This window comes from Bos indicus, chromosome 26 (genome assembly GCF_029378745.1).
Source record: "Bos indicus isolate NIAB-ARS_2022 breed Sahiwal x Tharparkar chromosome 26, NIAB-ARS_B.indTharparkar_mat_pri_1.0, whole genome shotgun sequence".
Classification (NCBI taxonomy): domain Eukaryota; kingdom Metazoa; phylum Chordata; class Mammalia; order Artiodactyla; family Bovidae; genus Bos; species Bos indicus.
The window spans coordinates 5497547-5520666 of NC_091785.1; the positions used below are offsets into that span (position 1 = coordinate 5497547).

Consider the following 23120-nt stretch of genomic DNA (forward strand, 5'->3'; position numbering starts at 1 on the left):
TAATAAATACAAATAAATTAAAATAGTGCCTGTTTATTTTGAATGGAAAAACATTGAGCTAAAAGTCATCACCATTCCCTTGCAAATGCTTTAAAATGCATCAGTTTGCTTTCAGAGATTATCACAAAATTGTAAGCAAAACCAGTGAAAAGAAATAATATTGCATTCTTAGCTTCTATGTTGATGGTACTGTTTATAGGGAAACTAAGTTTATTAAATTTTCCTAATGAGAAAACTATGTTAATATGAACACAAAGCCAAACTTTAATTGATATTTAGAATATTACTCTTCTGTTATCAATGTCATCATTTTCTTCACTAAAAGACTTAGCTAAAAATCAAGTGTATGTTAAATCCAAGCATAAGGTTTGAAGCCAGTAGTTACATACTGTTATAACTTTAGTTCAGCTATTAACCTTTCACAAACACATACACAAAAAGGTATGTTTTAGATACAAGCAATTAAAATCATGCAAAAGTGAATTAACATCAAACTAAATTAAAATATTATTCAAATGAACCTCAAAATATTCAGTTTCTCTTGCTGCCTAGCTATTTAAAATAGTGTATCTAAGTATGACTAAGAATCATTCCTGCAGAGAAAAAAGCTTAGAAATAAGAAATAGGGACTTTTCTCATTCTAACATACTTAATAATTTATTTTTCAAAAAATCATGTAAATATAATATATCCCTCCTAATTCCATATAATAGACAAACTATATCATATTTCCTATATATTTTTTATTCAAACTCTATTATCTTAGTGAATAACCAAAAACCCCTTAGTAGAGTCAGATTAAATGCTTATCTTAGATGATCCTTTTGTTCTTATATCTTACTTTATCTCTAGAAACAATCATTTATCTGGAATATAAATTAGGGCAGAGGAACAAAAAGGAAGTTACTATAGTCCATGGAATTCTGAATGATTTTAGATTTGTTCCTTATTCAGTTGCTAAGTAGTGTCCGATTCTTTGTGACCCCATGGACTGTAGCATGCCAGACTTTGTTACCCTTCACTATCTCCCTGAGTTTTCTCAAACTCATGCCCATTGAGTCAGTGATGCCATCCATCCATCTTATCCTCTGTTGCCCCCTTTTCCTCCTGCCTTCAATCTTCCCCAGCATCAGGGTTTTTTGTTTTTTGTTTTTTTCCAATGAGTCACCCCTTCCCATCATATGGCCAAAGTTTTGGAGCTTAAGCTTCAGCATCAGAACTTCCAATGAATATTCAGAGTTGATTTCCTTTAGGGTTGATTGGTATGATATCCTGGCAGTCAAAGGGTCTCTTAAGAGTCTTCTCCAGCACCACAATTCAAAAGGATCAACTCTTAAGCACTCAGCCTTCTTTATGTTCCAGCTCTCACATCTGTACATGACTACTGGGAAAAAACAGAGCTTTGACTACACAGACCTTTCTTGGCAAAGTGATGTCTTTTTAACTTGCCGTCTAGGTTTGTCATAGCTTTCCTTCCAAGGAGTTAGGTTCAGTTCAGTCACTCAGTCATGTCTGACACTTTGCAGCCCCATATACTGCAGCACTCCAGGCTTCCCTGTCCATCACCAATTCCCAGAGCTTACTCAAACTCATGTCCTTCAAGTAGGTGATGCCATCTAACCATCTCATCCTCTGTCATCCCCTTCTCCTCCTGCCTTCAATCCTTCCCAGCATCAGGGTCTTTTCCAATGAGTCAGTTCTTCCCATCAGGTGACCTAAGTATTGGAGGTTCAGCTTCAGCATCAGTCCTTCCAATGAATATCCAAGAAGTAAGTGTCTTTTAATTTCATGGCTGCAGTCACATCTGCAGTGATTTTTGGAGCCCAAGAAAAAACTCTGTCACTGCTTCCACTTTTCCCCCTTTTATTTGCCATGAAATGGTGGAACCAGATGCCATGATCTTAGTTTTCTTGAATGTTGAGTTTTAAGCCAACTTTTTCACTCTCTTCTATCACATTCATCAAGAGTCTCTTTAGTTCCTCTTCGCTTTCTGCCATTAGAGTGGTATTCATCTGCATATCTGAGGTTATTGAAATTTCTCCCATCAATCTTGATTCCAGCTTGTGAGTCATCCAACCCAGAATTTCCCATGATGTACTCTGCATAGAAGTCAAATAAGCAGGGTGACAATATACAGCCTTGTACTTCTTGCCAGTTTGGAACCAGTCTGTTGTTCCATGGCTGATTCTAACTGTTGCTTCTTGACCTGCATACAGGTTTCTTAGGAGACAGGTAAAGTGGTCTGATATTTCTGTCTCTAAGAGTTTTCCACAGTTTGTTGTGATCCACATAGCCAGAGGTTTAGCATAGTCAATGAAGCAGAAGATGTTTTTCTGGAATTCTCTTGCTTTTTTTTTTTTGATCCAATGTAGAGTGGCAATTTAACCTCTTATTCCTCTGCCTTTTCAAAGCCCAGCTTGTATATCTGGAGGTTTTTGGTTCATGTACTGCTGAAGCCTACCTTGAAGGATTTTGAACATTACCTTGCTAGCATGTGAAATGAGGTCAAATGTTTGGTAGTTCAAACATTCTTTGGCATTGCCTTTCCTCAAGATTGAAACAAAAGCTGACTTTTTCCAGACCTGTGGCCACTACTCAGTTTTCCAAATTTGCTAACATATTGAGTGCATCCCTTTAACAACATAATTTTCTAGTATTTGAAATAGCTCAGCTGGAATTCTATCACTGTTCACCAGCTTTGTTGGTAATAATGCTTCCTAGACAGCATATTAAAAGCAAAGGCATCACTTTGCTGACAAAACCATATACTCAAAGCTATGGTTTTCTCCAGTAGTCATGTATGGATGTGAGAGCTGGATCATAAAGAAAGCTGAACACTGAAGAATTGACACTTTTGAACTGTGGTGTTGGAGAAGACTCTTGAGAGTCCCTTGGACTACAAGGTGATCCAACCAGTCAATCCCAAAGGAAATCACTCCTGAATATTCTTTGGAAGGACTAATGCTGAAGCTCCAATACTTTGGCAACCTGATGCAAAGGGTTGACTCATTGGAAAAGACCCTGATGCTGGGAAAGATTGAAGGTCAAAAAATAAAGGGGCGACAGAGAATGAAATGGCTTGATTGAATCACCAGCTTTAGATTTAGTATTTTCCTAATATTAAGCCTAAAACAACTGTTATCTTTAAGAGAGATAGTCATTCTTAAAACAATATGCAGTTGTTTGGCACTACTATTTTTCAGGGCTTAAATATGTATCATCACATTTATGGGGATGAAATATAGTGATTAATTTTATTTAAGTAAACACCAGGTAGGGATTTGGTAGCAATTTTAATTAATTCCACATTTATTAAACACCTACTATGTGCTTCTAAAATTTAATTTGACAGTAAGTAAAGTACAATAATAGCATTACAGGAAAAATAGCATAAAATTTAGGGGGTGTGTGGGTGTGTGTGTGCGTGCGTGCATGCGTGCAATTTAAGAAGGATTTAACTTTGACCTTTTGGCACCAACAAAGTACAAACTACATAAGTATGGTTATCCAAGCATTGTTTAAAGTTCTCTGCAATAGAATCACAGTATGATAGAGTTCAAAAAAATCAGTTTAATGTGTTACATTGTGTAGAATATTTAACAATAAGAAAAGCACCATCCTTGGATTCAGTCTAGTCTAGTCTAGTGTGTTTTCTTTCAGTCTAAGCTCTTTAATTCTCAAGTATGATAATCAATACCTCTTTGATGTATATATGCTAGAAATAATTAGATGTACGGTTGAAGTTTAGAGCATTCACACTGAGGGAATATCAGGAGCAGATGCCACTACCAATAAGCAATGATAGCAGTGGAGATGAACAGGATTGAATCTCTGACTTTAAAGAACTCAGTGAAAATGGTGATAAACAATGTTTTATCAAATAATTGCAGCTCATTTTACCCATTTTAATTGAGTCCTTTGTTGAAGACATGTACATGGCCTCAGGAGAGGGTTTTGTTATATATTTGCAAAAACTTTCCATTTTGTTTTTATTCCTCTAATCTCTTTCACTCTCATTTTAATTAGGGATTTTTCAATCTCATCATTATTCACATTTTGGGCTAGATAATTTTCTGTCATAGAGGCATGTCCTATTCATCACGGGGTATTTCTCAGCATCTTTGGCCATTATCAACTAAATTCTAGTATCCCTCTCCCCACTGCCTCACCCTCTGCAGATATCACTACCAAAAACATCTCTGGATGGGCAAAATTAATCATAGTCAAGAACCGTTGCTTTTACTCCTTGAATCATTATTTAGAAAGTATTTTATGAGAACCCAATGCAACACAGGCAATAGTTTGGTCATGTGGATAGAAGGGCTTCCTAGGTGGCACTGATGGTTTAAAAAAAAATGCTGGCCAATGAAGAGACGCAGGAGACTCTGGTTCAGTCCCTGCGTTGGGAAAATTCTGCAGAGGGGGACATACCAACCCACTCTGGTATTCTTGTCTGGAGAATCCCATAGACAGAGGAGCCTGGAGGGTTACAGCCGTGGGACCACAAGAGAGTCTGATACAAATTAGCACTTAAATAACAACAAGAGAAAGCTCATAGCACAAAATTAATTATTAGAAAGGAAAGGGAAAAATCCAAACCAAATTTGGTCTTTAAAAACATAGTCTAGTAGTGGCAAGCAGGAGCTACTCTTCATTGTGGTGCGCAGGCTTCTCCTTTCAGTGCTTTCTCTTGTTGCAGAGCACAGGCTCTGAGCACAGAGGCTTCAGTAGTTACAGTGTGTGGGCTCAGCGGTTGTGGCTCTTAGGCTTAGTTGCCCTCAGGCGTATGGACTTTTCCTGGACCAGGGATTGGAGGGGTGTCCTCTGAATTACACCACTGGACCACAAGGGAAGCCCAGCATCAGTGATATTTTTACTATCAGTTACTCTTCTGAACCTTTTTCAGCTTATTTAGGATATCTAAAATAGAACAGAAGATCTATTCAAGGAGTTTTGTATTCTGACTCATACTTCCTTTTCTTAGCTTTACTTCTTAGTAGCTCTGTTTCCTTTTCCTTTAAACTAATAAGTCCCATGAAGGTAGCTCACATTTCCTTGCATAAAGGATCACTTCTGGAACTTCTTGACTTGCTGAACCCAAGGGTACTGCCTAAAAAATTATTCTCTCATACAATTGGAGCAAAAGAATGTCAGCGAAGGAAGGGAAATGAGGCACTGGGCACCAAAATGCATAGAGGACTAGAATGTCTTTTAACCAAAACTCTTGCCAAGTAAATCTTTCATCAGCTTATGATTTTTCATCCTCTGTGGTTCTCATTGGGAGTTTCTCATTGTCTCACCAACCAAAAGGGAGACTTTAGGAGGGTGTTAGGTCATCATGCATTTGTGTTGTCCTCACAACATTCTCTTATCCATTTTATCAATACCACTTTACTGTCTTCATCTGCACTCCTTTCTGCATCTTTCTTTTTTGTTATGTGCTTCATAACTACCTTAAATAAAGGATATAATATGGAGAAAATAAAAGATTCTGGAAATACTCATGGAGGTAAATAGTAGACTTAAATGAGTTTAAATTAGAGTTGCTTCCAAATTCCTGCCTTAGTAATAAATCAAAAATCAAATTAGATGCAAGATCATGATACAGTCCTTAGTCCTCACACTCAGTCAAAGTGTGCAAGCTTCAGAAATGTACCATGTCGTGTATACTGTGCGCTACTTAATCAGGAAATCTAAGTGACTATGATTCTAGTCATTAAACTGTAGGGGTGCATTTCATCATCTTTGGACTTGTCAGCATTTATCTTATCTTCTTTGATTAGATACATCATAATTTCCACCCCCCCGCCCCCCTCCGCCCCGCTTTCTTCAGATATAATGGACAACTTTAACTGTGTATATTTAAATTGTAAAATGTGGTGTTTTGATATACATTGCTATAGCTTTGTCATTAAATTATGTCCAACTCTTTGTGACCTCATGGACTATAGACCACCAGGCTCCTCTGTCCATGGGATTTCCTGGCAAGAATACTGGAGTAGTTTGCCACTTCTTCTCCAGGGGATCTTCCCAATCCAGGGATGGAACTGGAGCCTCCTTCACTGGCTCCAGGTGGATTATTTACCACTGAGCCACATACCTATATACTGTTAAATGCATACCACAAGTTAGTTATCACATCCATTAACTCACAAAGGCAGTGTTTGTGTTCTGTGTGTGTGTGTGTGGTAACAACATGTTAAATCTACTCTCTTAGTAGATATGAGTACATAGTATAGTATCATTAAGTATCATCACCATGTTGACCATTAGATCTTCACTTATAGTTTAAGATTCACTAATTTTTTTTTTTAATTATCAAATGTAGAACTCAGCTTTGATTCCAGAGGTTAAAAATTGTTTGCCACTAAGATGAAAATGGGTGTCATTTTGGATGAACTCTGTTGGTGGCTGACCAGGGTGCAATTCAGAGCCCTGGCACTGCAGGATACAAAAGCAGTCTGCCATTCTTACTTCCTTGGTGGTATCCTTCCCTGTTGGCCTAGCACATTTTTCTCTTTGATTCTAGCTTGTCCAGTTTAGGAATGGTGAGAAAGAGACAAATAGAGAAACTAAATGAGTAACAGCAAGACAGTGGTAAAATTCTGGAATTAATTCTCTTGTCTCACTAATCTTTCCCAAGTCAAGCAAAAAGGTGCCCATTTATAAATTCTTATAAGGATAATGAAGATTATTCATTCATTTATTCAGTTGACACAGAAATATTATACAACTATGATCTACCCACTGTGCCAGTAGCTTCATGTTAATTTGTTATGGTTGAGGATACAATAAACTAATAAAAGCCAGGTGTGCCTAATAATTTGTAGATCAGTTGCACTATATTTGATCCTACATGAAATGCATGAGAAAAGTTTACTTAGGTACATCAGAATATTTTTTGTAATTTAAATCTGCATTTTACAAAATGCTTACCACATATTCCTCTTTTTATCTAATTTGTAAGTTATTTTTATCAGATTCTTTGTTAAATGGTTATTTGTGCACTAATAAAAGATTTTTCCTTAAAGGTGTGATGATTGAAGGAGTTAAATTAAACACGTGATGAAGAAATGTATTCCTTATTGTATGTTTAATGTGGTTTAAATTATAAAACCCAGTATTTATAAGCATTATAATACTCATCTCTCCACTTATATCTTTTTCAATAAATGCAGCATAGTCTATGATACACAGTAAAACTTGTTTTCCCTTGATGGGAATAAGTCCCTCACCCAACCATTGTATACTGTATGTGTGTGTGTATATATATATATGTTACACATGTATATACTATATATGTACATATATATGTAGTATATACTACAAATGTACATATACAGGCTTCCTGGGTGGTTCAGCAGTAAGGAATCCACCTGCAATGCAGGAGACACAGGAGACATGGGTTTGATCCTTGGGTCTGGAAGATACCCCAGAGAAGGGCATGGCAACCTACTCCAGCATTCTTGCCTGGAGAATGCCATGCGCAGAGGAGCTGGTGGGCTATAGTCCATAGGGTAGCAGAGTGGGATGTGGCTGAGCATACACACACATACTACATATATATGCTGCACTTTAAGCTAAGAAAATATCATTGCTAGTTACATACTGAAGAATAAATTTTTAAAATTTATAGCAGAGTTTATTATTTCATAAGTTGTTTAATACATTTGTGTCATTTTGATGTAATTTGATAATGTGTGTGAAGTAATTGTGACTACAAATGGTTGAGTTGTTTTATTAAAATTAGCAAAACACACAATACTTTAGTGCTTATTAAACCCAGTGAAATAAATTAAGAAGACATTATAATTAAAAGAAATAGCAGCAATTTAACATCATGATTCCAGAAACATCATTAGCAGTGTCCTCTGTGGGTATAGGGTATTAAGCATGCCAAATAGGAATGACTATCTGAATTAAGTTATTTACATTGTTCCAAAAAAAAAAAAGTATGTGTCTACTCCACTCCATCTTTTTCCAGTGAGTAACCATCAATAAAATATATATTATTTGTTATCTTCCAGGCAATACAGCTAAAGTGTATATTGAGATTCAGGATGAAAATGATCATCCCCCAGTGTTTCAGAAAAAATTCTACATTGGAGGTGTGTCTGAAGATGCAAGGATGTTTGCTTCTGTGCTAAGAGTTAAGGTATGAGAACATTTGTTAAGATACAGAATTAAAAGTGAAAACAAATAGCTTACATTTTGCAAATAAACTATAGCCATATAATTTATATTAACTGAATGCATACTTGCATTGTTTAAATGAAAATCTGAAGCTTACAGATATATGAGTTTAATTAGTCAAACTAAATACAGATTAATTATGAGGTGAATGCTGAGTAACTTTTGTGCTTTATTTTCACTATAAAAATAGAAACAAATTTCTTATGATATTTCACATAGATTAAAATATTAAGATGTATGTTTACCTAATAGATTTGTATGCCTTTTATATTAAGGTTTGATTTAAAATAATTCCAAAGATTCTCAGAATGGAGTCTTATAGCAAATATAAAATTGTTATTTTCTAATTGAAGAAGTAATGAAATAAATTTTGTATTTTTTTATCAATTATTTTTAAAAATTCAAAATGTTAGTTAAATCAATGTGAAAATTAATGCTACTAACATCAGTACTTTGGTAAAGATTTGTAAAAACCTTGATAGGTCAGAAATATTTTGCTCATTTTGTGGTAGTTTAAAAATACATCTAAGATTAAAGTTGCTAATTTAAAATTTTTCTTTAGTTAATTACCAAATATGTGTTCAATAGTTAGCAGTACAAAAATTTGAAGAGTGTTTTATAACTAAGAAATAAATTTGTATATATTGCGTTATGCTAAGGGAATTTTTATTTGCTATAAGACTTTATTAGAGTTATTTTTCTGAAGCTATTTTAAATATCAAATTTTAAAATAGCTATTAATGTAAAAACATAAAACCGAAATATCTCTAAGAAAATCCAGCTGTTGATTGCTTCTCATTTGGCACATGAGTAGATAACTGCCTTTCTTTCCCTATTATCAGGATCATCATGATTGAGCTCTCCTTACATGTGATTTTTATCATCTTACAAACATTCTTAAATAAGAAAGAAAAATCAAGCAAATAAAGCATGTGTGTGTACTTGCGAAATATCTCTTTCACAGTGCCAGATTCTGATTCTTGATTTGAATCACCAGTTATAACTAAAATTGGTCTACAAATTTAAGCCAACACATTATATCCAATTTGTATTATGATTAACAAATAACAGTCCTTTGTTGATGTTTATATTATTTTACAGTTTAGTCTTATAAAGGATTGATTCAGTCCATCCATTTAGTTGGTAAATAATTTGTGAATGTTTATAGTCTGCATTGTCCTAGAAGCTGGACATAGAGCAACTGAAAGATAATCAAACAAAGACCCCCAAATTCCTCACCCCGATAATGCACACAAACTAGTACCAGAAACAAATTATAGATCCAATGTCATGTTACGAGCAAGACTTGTGTGTTTCTAGGTAAGATGCATTCTGGGCATTCTGAAATCAAGTCTCTAAAGATGGAGGAAATTTGGTTTTCAATGTGACTATAAAGCCTGGCTGGGGATGAGACTGGAAATGCAGCCCAGGACTAGGATATGGTTTTTATCCTTGACGTATTTTGAACGAAAGTCTTCGAATGGTTCTGTCTAGAAGAGTGACATAATCCAATACAAAGGGATTATTCTGAATGCTGTGCAGGGTGAGGAGGGGGAAAGGCACACAGTGTTATGGATGAGAGTAGAGACAGAGCCCAATGCACCACTAGTCCAGGCTTAAACCACGGTGGTAGAAAGTGAAGATGATAAGAAGGAAATAAAAAGAAAGCCCAAAGGATTTGCTGATGTATTATATAAATACGTGGTGCATTAGAGAAAATCAAGGATGGCTCAAAGGGTTTTGTTCTGAACAGGTCCCCATTACACGGGTCCCCATTACTCCCTCAGGTACTGTGGTGCAGAAATCAAGAGTTCATTTTTGGAAATTGTATGTTTCTGAGGCTTTTTCAATATGCAAGTATGATTCTTGCAGGACAGTTACAGATTTTGATTTAGAGGAAGGAAAGAAATCATAGACCAGATTGAAATCATGATATCAAGAAAATGGGTGTAGGTGGAAAAAGTCCAAAAGGCTAATCCTTGGGAAGTCAACACTTGGAGATCTGGAAGAGGATTCAGCAACTGATGCTGAGAAATAGCTGCCGTGAGGTAGCAGGAACAGTAGGAAAATGTCGAGTCCCTTGAGCCTCATGAGAACTAGATTGATGAAAGGGAGTAATCAAGTGCTGCTATGAATAGAATGCCTCCGTAGATTTTTACATGACCACTTATGCTAATAAAGTATATATTTCAGTTCAGTTCAGTTCACTTCAGTCACTCAGTTGTGTCCGACTCTTTGCGACCCCACGAATCGCAGCACGCCAGGCCTCCCCGTCCATCACCAACTCCCAGAGTTCAGTCAGACTCACGTCCATCGAGTCAGTGATGCCATCCAGCCAACTCATCCTCTGTCGTCCCCTTCTCCTCATGCCCCCAGTCCCTCCCAGCATCAGAGTCTTTTCCAATGAGTCAACTCTTCGCATGAGGTGGACAAAGTACTGGAGTTTCAGCTTTAGCATCATTCCTTTCAAAGAAATCCCAGGGCTGATCTTCAGAATAGAGTTGTTGGATCTCCTTGCAGTCCAGGGGACTCTCAAGAGTCTTCTCCAACACCACAATTCAAAAGCATCAATTCTTTGGCACTCAGCTTTCTTCACAGTCCAACTCTCAAATCCATACATGACCACTGGAAAAACCTTAGCCTTGACTAGACAGATCTGCTTTTCAATATGCTATCTAGGTTGGTCATAACTTTCCTTCCAAGGAGTAAGCGTCTTTTAATTTTATGGCTGCAGTCACCATCTGCAGTGATTTTGGAGCCCAGAAAAATAAAGTCTGACACTGTTTCCCCATCTATTTCCCATGAAGTGATGGGACCAGATGTCATGATCTTCGTTTTCTGAATGTTGAGCTTTAAGCCAACTTTTTCACTCTCCTCTTTCACTTTCATCAAGAGGCTTTTGAGTTCCTCTTCACTTTCTGCCATAAGGGTGGTGTCATCTTCATATCTGAGGTTATTGATATTTCTCCTGGCAATCTTGATTCCAGCTGGTGCTTCTTCCAGCCCAGCGTTTCTCATGATGTACTCTGCATAGAAGTTAAATAATTAGGGTGACAATATACAGCCTTGACGTACTCCTTTTCCTATTTGGACCAGTCTGTTGTTCCATGTCCAGTTCTAACTTTTGCTTCCTGACCTGCATATAGGTTTCTCAAGAGGCAGGTCAGGTGGTCTGGTATTCCTATCTCTTTCAGAACTTTCCAGTTTATTGTGATCCACACAGTCAAAGGCTTTGGCATTGTCAATAATGCAGAAATAGATGTTTTTCTGGAACTCTCCAATGATCCAATTGATGTTGGCAATTTGCTCTCTGGTTCCTCTGCCTTTTCCAAAACCAGCTTGAACATCTGGAAGTTCACGGTTCACATATTGCTGAAGCCTGGCTTGGAGAATTTTGAGCATTACTTTACTAGCGTGTGAGGAGTACAATTGTGCAGAGGTTGAGCATTCTTTGGCATTGCCTTTCTTTGGGATTGGAATGAAAACTGACCTTTTCCAGTCCTGTGGCCACTGCTGAGTTTTCCAAACTTGCTGGCATATTGAGTGAAGCACTTTCACAGCATCATCTTTCATGATTTGAAATAGCTCAACTGGAATTCTGTCACCTCCACTAGCTTTGTTCATAGTGATGCTTTCTAAGGCCCACTTAGATGGATGTCTGGCTCTAGGTGAGTGATCACACCATCGTGATTATCTGGGTCATGAAGATCTTTTTTGTACACTTCTTCCATGTATTCCTGCCACCTCTTCTTAACATCTTCTGCTTCTGGTAGGTCCATACCATTTCTCTCCTTTATCGAGCCCATCCTTGCATGAAATGTCCCCTTGGTATCTCTAATTTTCTTGAAGAGATCTCTAGTCTTTCCCATTCTGTTGTTTTCCTCTATTTCTTTGCATTGATTGCTGAGGAAGACTTTCTTATCTCTCCTTGCTATTCTTTGGAACTCTACATTTAGATGCTTATATCTGTCCTTTTCTCCTTTGCTTTTTGCTTCTCTTCTTTTCACAGCTATTTGTAAGGCCTCCCCAGACAGCCATTTTGCTTTTTTGCATTTCTTTTCCGTGGAGATGGTCTTGATCCCTGTCTTCTGTGCAGTGTCACGAACCTCATTCCATAGTTCATCAGGCACTCTATCTATCAAATCTAGTCCCTTAAATCTATTTCTCACTTACACTGTGTAATCATAGGGGATATGATTTAGATCATACCTGAATAGCCTAGTGGTTTTCCCTGCTATCTTCAATTTCAGTCTGAACTTGGCAATAAGGAGTTCATGATCTGAGCCACAGTCAGCTCCCGGTCTTGTTTTTGCTGACTGTATAGAGCTTCTCCATCTTTGGCTGCAAAGAATATAATCAATCTGATTTAGGTGTTGACCATCTTGTGATGTCCATGTGTAGAGGCTTCCCTTGTGTTGTGGAAGAGGGTGTTTGTTATGACCAGTGCATTTTCTTGGCAAAACTCTATTAGTCTTTGCCTTGCTTCATTCCGTATTCCAAGGTCAAATTTGCCTGTTACTCCAGGTGTTTCTTGACTTCCTACTTTTGCATTCCAGTCCCCTATAATGAAAAGGACATATTTTTGGAGTGTTAGTTCCAAAAGGTATTGTAGATCTTCATAGAACCGTTCAACTTCAGTTTCTTCAGCATTACTGGTTGGGACATAGACTTGGATTACTGTGATATTGAATGGTTTGCCTTGGAAACAAATAGAGATCATTCTGTCGTTTTTGAGATTGCATCCAAGTACTGCATTTCAGACTCTTTTGTTGACCATGATGGCTACTCCATTTCTTCTAAGGGATTCTTGCCCGCAGTAGTAGATATAATGGTCATCTGAGTTAAATTCACCCATTCCAGTCCATTTTATTTCACTGATTCCTAGAATGTCAACATTCAATCTTGCCGTCTCCTTTTTGACCACTTCCAATTTGCCTTGATTCATGGACCTGACATTCCAGGTTCCTATGCAATATTGTTCTTTACAACATTGGACCTTGCTTCTATCACCAGTCACATCCACAACTGGGTGTTGTTTTTGCTTTGGCTCCATCCCTTCATTCTTTTTGGAGTTATTTCTCCACTGATATCCAGTAGCATATTGGGCACTTACTGACTTGGGGAGTTCCTCTTTCAGTATCCTATCATTTTGCCTTTTCATACTGTTCATGGGGTTCTCAAGGCAAGAATCCTGAAGTGGTTTGCCATTCCCTTCTCCAGTGGACCACATTCTGTTAGCCCTCTCCACCATGACCCGCCTGTCTTGGGTGGCCCCACGGGTGTGGCTTACTTTCATTGAGTTAGACAAGGCTGTGGTCCTAGTGTGATTAGATTGACTAGTTTTCTGTGAGTATGGTTTCAGTGTGTCTGCCCTCTGATGCCCTCTTGCAACACCTACCATCTTACTTGGGTTTGTCTTACCTTGACATGGGATATCACTTCACGGCTGCTCCAGCAAAGTGCAGCCACTGCTCCTTACCTTGGATGAGGGGTATCTCTTCACCGCCGCCCCTCCTGACCTTGAACATGGAATAGCTCCTCTAGGCCCTGCTGTGCCCACACATCCATGGCTCCTTGGATGTGGGGTTGCTCCTCCCAGCAGCCGCCCCTGGCCTCGGGCATGGGGAAGTATATAGTAGTGGAGTAAAAATTAGCCAAATGCTAAAATAGTCCATTAATAAAGGGGATTATTCAAGACCTGTAAATGTCAGCAATAAGATAATCAAGTGGCTGATATTATCTGATGATGGCATTTACTTCAGAAGATTGACAAAGGAGATGAAATAAAGTTCTAAAAGCAATGATTCAGAGACAGAAGGCTACCTGCCACTTATCTACCTCTAGGCATTGTGTTATGTCCAGAATGGGAGTTCCTTTTTGAGACAGTCTTGGAAAGCAGTATCTTATGTAGAGGAGATGGACAGGGTGGCAGGAATCAAAAAGTAATAGTAATATGGAGAAGGAAGTTGAATACTTAGAAAATATTGATGATGACGGACAATCGTTCCGTGGAATCCTGGTAAAATGTTGGTGGTGGCAAAGGTGAAATGAGAAATTGAGTCACATTAGGGTGTGTGAAGAGTTACATAGGAATAAATATCTGGGTCATGAGAGAAGAAATAGAGAGAACTCATGGACATCTTTAATGATGTAAACAGGGATGTGATTGATTGTTTCTTTAGGACTACCAAGAATTCTGTAGGACATTCCTTTTTTCAATTGATCAGTGGATTATTCAGGCTAGGGACAAGGGTACATTTTAGAGAAGGAAATGATGAACCATTCCAGTATTTTTGCCTGGAAAATCCCATTGACAGAGGAGCCTGGTGGGCTAGAGTCTATTGGGTCACACAGAGTTGGACATGACTGAACACACACAAATACAGAGTCATTGGACTTTCTCAAAGTGAAACAAATGAGTAGGATAGTTTAAGCCGAAGAAACACAAAGCCAAACACAGAAGAAACAAAGTACAGGGTGTGTTAGTGGAACAGTGTTAGGAGGACAGGACCTTAGGAAGTGATGAAGGTAATAAATCTTCAGTGGTGAAACATTTGCAGATGCTGCCTTTAGCCTTGAACACTGGAAGTTTCTCCTTTCCAAATTTAATTGGAATGAAAGTAAGTTGAGCAGTTTTCAATTCATACTTAGAGCAGCAGAAAAATTTTACTAGAAATAACCCTGGATCAGGGCCAGCCAAGCCCTGATCTTGGCAGAAAGATGATTTAAAAATATAGGGAAGTAGCCTATGATTGTGAAAAATACTTTTTACCACTTATTGTCTAATATTTGATAATGTTAGATTTATGTACCATACATGCAACTTAATTTGTTTTAGTTGCTCATTAAATGGATAAAGATAAATAATAAATTTTAAAAATTGTATTATGTACAGGAAGAGAAAGAGGAACCATATTATGGATTGACTAAAAAAATATGACTGAAATATCAAGTCTAAAGCTATACTTACTAATTTCAAATATGGACAAAGGATTAAAAGCATTACTAAAAATATGTTAAGAGAAAGGCAACACAGAACATTATTGAAATTAATTATCAAATATAAGTGATATAAGAAAGAAAGTTGTATATGTAGATATATGTGTGCTCTGAAATGGCATATCTTATTTGCTTACAGACAAATTATTTAAAGTTCTTTTTAGAAAATATACATCATGTACCTGGTGTGTGCTGGAAATACAGAGGCAAGAAAAACAGACTGTCCCTCTGCCCTTATAAAGTTAACATTTTAATAAACCGGAACAAAAAAACAAGTAATTATTAAGTCTCTTATTTATGGACACATGTAGACATTTGGATTCTGGCTCAATAATTCAAATGTTCACAACATGTTAAAGTAACTCTTGGATTATGTCAAAGGAAACAGAGCAAAAGAATCAATTATGGACTATCTGCTACATTTACTATAGTTTAATGATGGTATCTCTATCACAACTGATTCTACCGAATTAATTTTCATTGATCACACCAATTTTAATTGCAAAGAGATGGAGAAGGAGAAGGAAATAAAATTGTATTTCTTCTCTTCAGTCTTTATTTTTTTTAATTTTTTTAACACAAATTGGTTTTATTGAATCCTTTTGTAGACTGTTTTCTGATGTCTTTCTATCAGTTCTTGAAAACATTTTGCATTTCTACAAACTTGCAGTACACATCGGAGACAATGTCAGTGATATATTTGCATAAATCAGTATACAGGGAATGACTCTGATATAAAGAATATAAGAAACAAAGTTCCTGATATTTACATTGGTGAGTTTTAACAATTGTATTAAAAATAGCACCACAACTTTAAATGGAGTACTATAAAAACTCTGATTTTGCAAAGCGTATTGAATATATGAACATGCAACATGGTACAATATCCTCTCTTAATGATTTTAACATTAAGCCAGAAGCACCAGACTGAAAAAAGACCAGAATTTGAAATCCTCTGACAGTTCAAAACCATTCCAACTTCACATATTTGCTAAGTGTTTTAGATGCAAAATAAACTGTCATATCCCAAATAAGGAAAGAAGGAATAATCACTGAAAGCAAATTCAGTATCCACTGTGGGAGTTAAAGTGTTAGTGTCTCAGTCATGTTCGACTTTTGCAATCCCATGGACTGTAATCCATCACACTCCTCTGCCCATGGGTCTTCAGTCTTTAATATAAGAATTAATGTGCATTAAATGTATCACCCCACATACCCAAGAAAATTGAAAGCAGCAACTCAAACAGGAATTTGTACATCAGTGTTCATAGCAGCATTATTCACAATAGCTTAAAGGTGGAAACAATCTATATACCCATTAATGGTTAAGTGTATAAACAAAATGTGGTATGTTGGAAAATTATCTGGCTTAAAAAAGAAGGAATTATAGCATATGCTACATCTTAAAGATGTTAAGTGAAATAAGCCCAAAACAGAAGAAAAGATACTATATAATTTCACTTGTATTAGGCTCCTGGAGGAGAAGGCAATGGCAACCCACTCCAGTACTCTTGTCTGGCAAATCCCATGGACGGAGGAGCCTGGTAGGCTGCAGTCCATGGGATCACTAGGAGTCGGACACGACTGAGCAACTTCGTTTTCACTTTTCACTTTCATGCATTGGAGAAGGAAATGGCAACCCACTCCAGTGTTCTTGCTTGGAGAATCCCAGGGACAGGGGAGCCTGGTGGGCTGCCATCTCTGGGGTTGTACGGAGTTGGACACAACTGAAGCGACTTAGCAGCAGCAGCAGCAGCAGGCTCCTGGAGTTCATAAAAAAGGAAAATAGAGTGGTGGTTTCCAGGATTTATGAGAAGGGGATACTAGAGACTTATTGTTTAGTGATTACAGAGATTCAATTCAGGATGATGAAAAAGTTCTAGACATGAGTAGTGGTGACGGTAGCAGAACAACGTAAAAGTACTTAATGTTATTGAATTTTACACTAAAAAATGCTTAAAATCATGAATTTTATGTGATGTATATTTTATCACAGTAAAAGAAAATCTTAAAGCTGGGGCAGGGTGCATCACCAATAGTAATAGAATATGAAAGCTTTTATTTTCAAAGCTACTACCCTTCATTGCTATCCATTCCTCTTATGTTGATCTAAATGTAAATCTCAAATATAAATTTATAAAAAAATATGTGTTAGTATATTCATTTTTCTTGGCTATAAACTGTGGTTTTTAAAAATATTTCATTCCTCACACATCATCAGTGATCATCAGTATCAGCTACAGCCGTTTGGCAGGATGCTCACTGTGGGTCTTTACCATCCTTTCTCAGTCTTCAAAGAGATCGTGTCAGAATCTATCTTAGAATGCTCAAACTACCGCACAATTGCACTCATCTCACATGCTAGTAAAGTAATGCTCAAAATTCTCCAAGCCAGGCTTCAGCAATATGTGAACCATGAACTTCCTGATGTTCAAGCTAGTTTTAGAAAAGGCAGAGGAACCAGAGATCAAATTGCCAACATCTGCTGGATCATGGAAAAAGCAAGAGAGTTCCAGAAAAACATCTATTTCTGCTTTATTGACTATGCCAAAGCCTTTGACTGTGTGGATCACAATAAACTGTGGAAAAGTTCTGAAAGAGATGGGAATACCAGACCACCTGATCTGCCTCTTTTGTATGTAGGTCAGGAAGCAACAGTTAAAACTGGACATGGAACAACAGACTGGTTCCAAATAGGAAAAGGAGTTTGTCAAGGCTGTATATTGTCACCCTGTTTATTTAACTTACATGCAGAGTACATCATGAGAAACGCTGGACTGGAAGAAACGCTGGACTGGAAGAAACACAAGCTGGAATCAAGATTGCCAGGATAAATATCAATAACCTCAGATATCCAGATGACACCACCCTTATGGCAGAAAGTGAAGAGGAACTCAAAAGCCTCTTGATGAAAGTGAAAGTGGACAGTGAAAAAGTTGTCTTAAAGCTCAACATTCAGAAAACGAAGATCATGGCATCTGGTCCCATCACTTCATGGGAAATAGATGGGGAAACAGTGGAAACAGTGTCAGACTTTATTGTTTTGGGCTCCCAAATCACTGCAGATGGTGATTGCAGCCATGAAATTGAAAGACGCTTACTCCTTGGAAGGAAAGTTATGACCAACCTAGATAGCATATTGAAAAGCAGAGACATTACTTTGCCAACAAAGGTCCATCTAGTCAAGGCTATGGCTTTTCCTGTGGTCATGTATGGATGAGAGAGTTGGACTGTGAAGAAAGCTGAGCGCTGAAGAATTGATGCTTTTGAACTGTGGTGTTGGAGAAGACTCTTGAGAGTCCCTTGGACTGTAAGGAGATCCAACCAGTCCATTCTGAAGGAGATCAGCCCTGGGATTTCTTTGGAAGGAATGATGCTAAAGCTGAACCTCCAGTACTTTGGCCACCTCATGCGAAGAGTTGACTCATTGGAAAAGACTCTGATGCTGGAAGGGATTGGGGGCAGGAGGAGAAGGGGACAACAGAGGTTGAGATGGCTGGATGGCATCAGTGACTCAATGGACATGAGTCTGAGTGAACTTCAGGAGTTGATGATGGACAGGGAGGCCTGGCGTGCTGCGATTCATGGGGTGGCAAAGAGTCGAATACAACTGAGCGACTGATCTGATCTGATCTGATCTGATATTTAAAAAGGGACCCCAAAATTCTGATCCACCAGTTCCTTCTCCAGGGCATCTTCACAACCCAGGGATTGAACCCCCATCTCTCCTGCATTGGTAGGCAGATTCTTTACCACTGAGCCACCAGGGAAGCCCACAGCCATGATTAGAGAATGCAGATTTCCTTAATGGCAAAAGGTATAGACATATGCAAGATCAGCAATGCAGAGAGCAATATAATCTGCTTCTAGACAAAATAAGGGTCTCTGAGGGATCTTGGTCCCTAGGCCTCTGCCTGCTTATCGGGATATGACAGAAAACAATTCCAGCACACCCATGAGGGTTTCATGTGTATTACCCCTGTGTAGCATATTTTACTGGCTTATGTCAAAAATGGTACTAACAATAAACCATTACCCCATGCTTACCCTATGCTAAGCACTCTAGACAGTTGTCAGAAATTAACTCAGGTATTCCCCTCAGAAATCTCATGAGGTAGCTACTATTATTCTTTTCAATTCACAGATAAGACTATGGAGCCACAGACATAATATGTAACCTGCCCAACATGTGCAGCTAGTGAAGCTAGTCTGGCCTAGAGATAGTACTTTGCCATTTTCTGGGTAGAAGTACTTGAACTGGACTCAGATCACTTGGATTCAGTCCCGCGTCTGCCCTTAACACTATAGAACATTGCACTTTATCACTTAGGGCCATGGTTGTCTTCTCTTATGCAAATTCTTCTTTAGTACTGCTGCTGCTGCTGCTGCTGCTAAGTCACTTCAGTTGTGTCCGACTCTGTGCGACCCCATAGACGGCAATCCCCTGTCCCTGGGATTCTCCAGGCAAGAACATTGGACTGGATTGCCATTTCCTTCTCCAATGCATGAAAGTGAAAAGTGAAGTCGCCCAGTCATGTCCGACTCTTCGCGACCCCATGGACTGCAGTCCACCAGGCTCCTCCATCCATGGGATTTTCCAGGCAAGAGTACTGGCGTGGGGTGCCATCGCCTTTAGTACTAGGTGCCCTTAAACGTGTTTAACTGATTTCGATGCTTTGTATGTTATTTACCTTAGGAAAACAATGGCACAGGGGGGAAAAAAATAGCCAAGTATCTTAAGAGAATTGTTATATTTGAGAATTACATTTTAAAGGTCAAATAGTCTAGATTACTTAATTCTGAAACCCAAAGAAACATTTATAGATTGTGAAGCTGATCGAATATTTTATGACAATTTTATCCCTAGTTGCTCTCTATAATAGAGATGTAAACAAGTACCAGTCCAAATTAAGGTCCCATGAAATAGAATTTGGATTCCCGTTTGCCAGCACTGGAAAACCCAGCATTATACAAACACTATTCATTGTTTCAAGAGAGTGGTATTTCTCAGGAGATCTTACTAACCACTGGTTTCCTTCATGATTACCATACCTTCTAACCTTCTATGGTTTGACCCTTGAGCAAAGGCACATAGGTGCCTGAAAGCTCATTGCCTTCTTGGTATATAACCCTATAGCTGAATTTCTATATATATTAATATACATAATTATATGTTTATATAATTTAGACATTATATTGTTATCCTATATCTATGTGCTTGTTTTCTCTCCTAGAATTCAAATTTTATCTAAGTAGGTATCATGCTTTCTCATAAACTTAATGACATTATAGGAACCTTGTGCTTAATGTCTTAAATTGTTGTTTGAAATTGTATTTATTTTTACATGTATATATGCTTTTTAACATGTTTAATTAAGGCTTTCTGTGTAATACTTGAATGCATTATTTATTTTCAGATAGGAAAGATATGTTTTAATTAAACTCTCTTGGGCTTGATTACAGTCCTGAGAGTGACATAACATACCATTTCCCTGGTAATTCCCCTTCTTGCCAAAATTGGAGCTTAGATTTAGTGATATCTGTATCAACATTATGTGTCTGTCATAGTTTTTCATTGATTTAACTGCTCTGGAGAAACCAAATATCAAGACAAGTATTTTTTTCTATTTTTTCCTAACTGGTGTATTTTTGTTACATGGTAATGGATTACACCGCAGTTAACAATGTTTTCCTGTTGATTTATCAGCTACAGTCTCAAAGTCAAATGCTGGGGTTTATCATTAGCAATTTTAGAATATAAACATTTTACATATGTGGCATGCTAATGTTTTCTGTGATTTTCTTGAGCTATTTCACTTTTATTTTTGGTCATCTCTCCCTGTAACTGTTTTTATATTATTGTATCTTATGTATAATTAGAAGAGATCTTATGTCTATATTGGAATTCTGTGGGGTACATCCAAACTAACTACTCTGTTTCTAAGAGTCTATACATTGGAAACCTGCTTTTCCCCCCTGTACAAGTTGAAAGATATGAATGAAATACTATCACCAGTTTCTGATGTATAACATTTGTGCCCTTTGGTCTGAACAAGTACAAAATTATAGTGTTGCTGCTAGTAATATAAATGAACAGGCCACATTGATCTTTGTAGCCACAAATGGATTGTCCAGATAAAATAATTCTGTATTAAAAACTATATATAAATTTTACTCTCTTCCTTTTTCCCTTCTCTTCAAAAAAATAAGTCTTTTTATTGTCCAGAAGAGAGATCTAAAATCATCTTATTCACATAATAATAATTCAATTTACACTTGTTGGTTTAAATTTAGCTTAATTAAGAATTGACTTTTTATTGCTTAAAATAGGAATGGGAGCATTTTTTTTTTTCAGGTTATAAATGTTTTAAGAATGAGAAAAGTTTGAGTCCTTAAAAGTAGAGTAAAATAGCTCTCATAATTTGAAATTTACTTAAAATAAAATGTTTGAGGTCTTTTTATGTGTTGTAAAAGGCATGTATATGAAGAAAAATAGTGTGTTTGGTGAATTGCCAGGCCATTTGCCTTTCCTAAATTAGTTGATGGCCCATCTATTTTAAAGTCTGATCACACTTTAGTGACATTAGAAATGTATTTCAGATGATTAAATGTCTAACAATCCAGGATATGGGTGCAGAATATTATCTTTTGAATCAAGCTTGCATTTTCTCATAGCAAATTTTATATATTGTTGAGCAGTGATGGTTATATATACATTCCTATATTATGTTTCAAGGACCATATCTTCCACCACCTGGTAGGAATACTGACACTCAATCAGAATTCTCCTGAAAGTGAGAACTGCATTGAAAATATAATTTCAATGATAATTCAGACAAATAAGTGTTACTTTTGTCATATTGTCCTGAAATTTTTTAAACCTCCATTTGATTTTGTGTTGTACTGACCTGATACCGCTGACCTGTAACACCAATCCTAGCAAAAAATTAGCTTTAAAAAATGTTTTTATTCATACCACTCTAATACAATTTAATTTTGAATTACCTATTAGTACTGCCGATAAGAAGGGTAAAGTACTAGATCTCCATAAAATATATTATGAAGAAAATTTATTTTCAAATAAGTCACAAAGAATGGATGACTCTCCCTAATAATTCTGATGAATTTACATTAATGCAAACCAGCAGGCCTGGAGCAAGACTATGTACATAAAGAGAATATAGTTTACATTGGTTAGTATATAAATCACTGTATATCTGAGAATTCAGTTCAGTTCAGTTCAGTCATGTCTGACTCTTTGCGACCCCATGACTCACAGCACGCCAGGCCTCCCTGTCCATCACCAACTCCCGGAGTTCACTCAGACTCACTTCCATTGAGTCAGTGATGCCATCCAGCCATCTCATCCTCTGTCGTTCCCTTCTCCTGCCCCCAATCCCTCCCAGCATCAGAGTTTTCCAATGAGTTAACTCTTCACAGGAGGTGGCCAAAGTACTGGAGTTTCAGCTTTAGCATGATTCCTTCCAAAGAAATCCAAGGACTGATCTCCTTCATAATGGACTGGTTGGATCTCCGGCTACAAGTCAATATCAAATGGATGAGTGAAAGCAAAACAAAGAGCTCAAGACAAAAAAGATAGGAATCAGACTGGAATAGACACTGCATAAAGACAAAAATCAGCAAAAAGTGTATAAAGAGGCATCTGATTTTATTAACCACTAGGGAATTATAGAATAAACAGTATGAAATCACCACTTGCTCATCAGGATAGCTAAAATAAAAAAGACAAAACCAAATTTCAAAACATCTAGAATTCTCAAATATTGCTGATGATATATAAGTTAATACAGTATTTTGGAAAATGGTTTGACATCATCTACCCTGGTGGCTCAAATGGTTAAGAATTCACCTGCAATGCAGGAGCCACAGGAGACACAGGTTCAAACCCTGGGTTTGGACGACCACCT

General features: G+C 37.3%; 1 protein-coding gene across 1 annotated transcript in view; it reads left to right on the forward strand.

The window, feature by feature from the left end:
• The window catches only part of PCDH15 (protocadherin related 15), a 1036870-nt gene that overhangs the window by 915142 nt on the left and 98608 nt on the right, over nt 1-23120 (forward strand). Inside the window, exon 26 of the mRNA XM_070780422.1 lies at nt 8028-8155. Within this exon, the coding sequence (XP_070636523.1) occupies nt 8028-8155 (128 nt within the window). The remainder of the gene's footprint in view (nt 1-8027; nt 8156-23120) is intronic.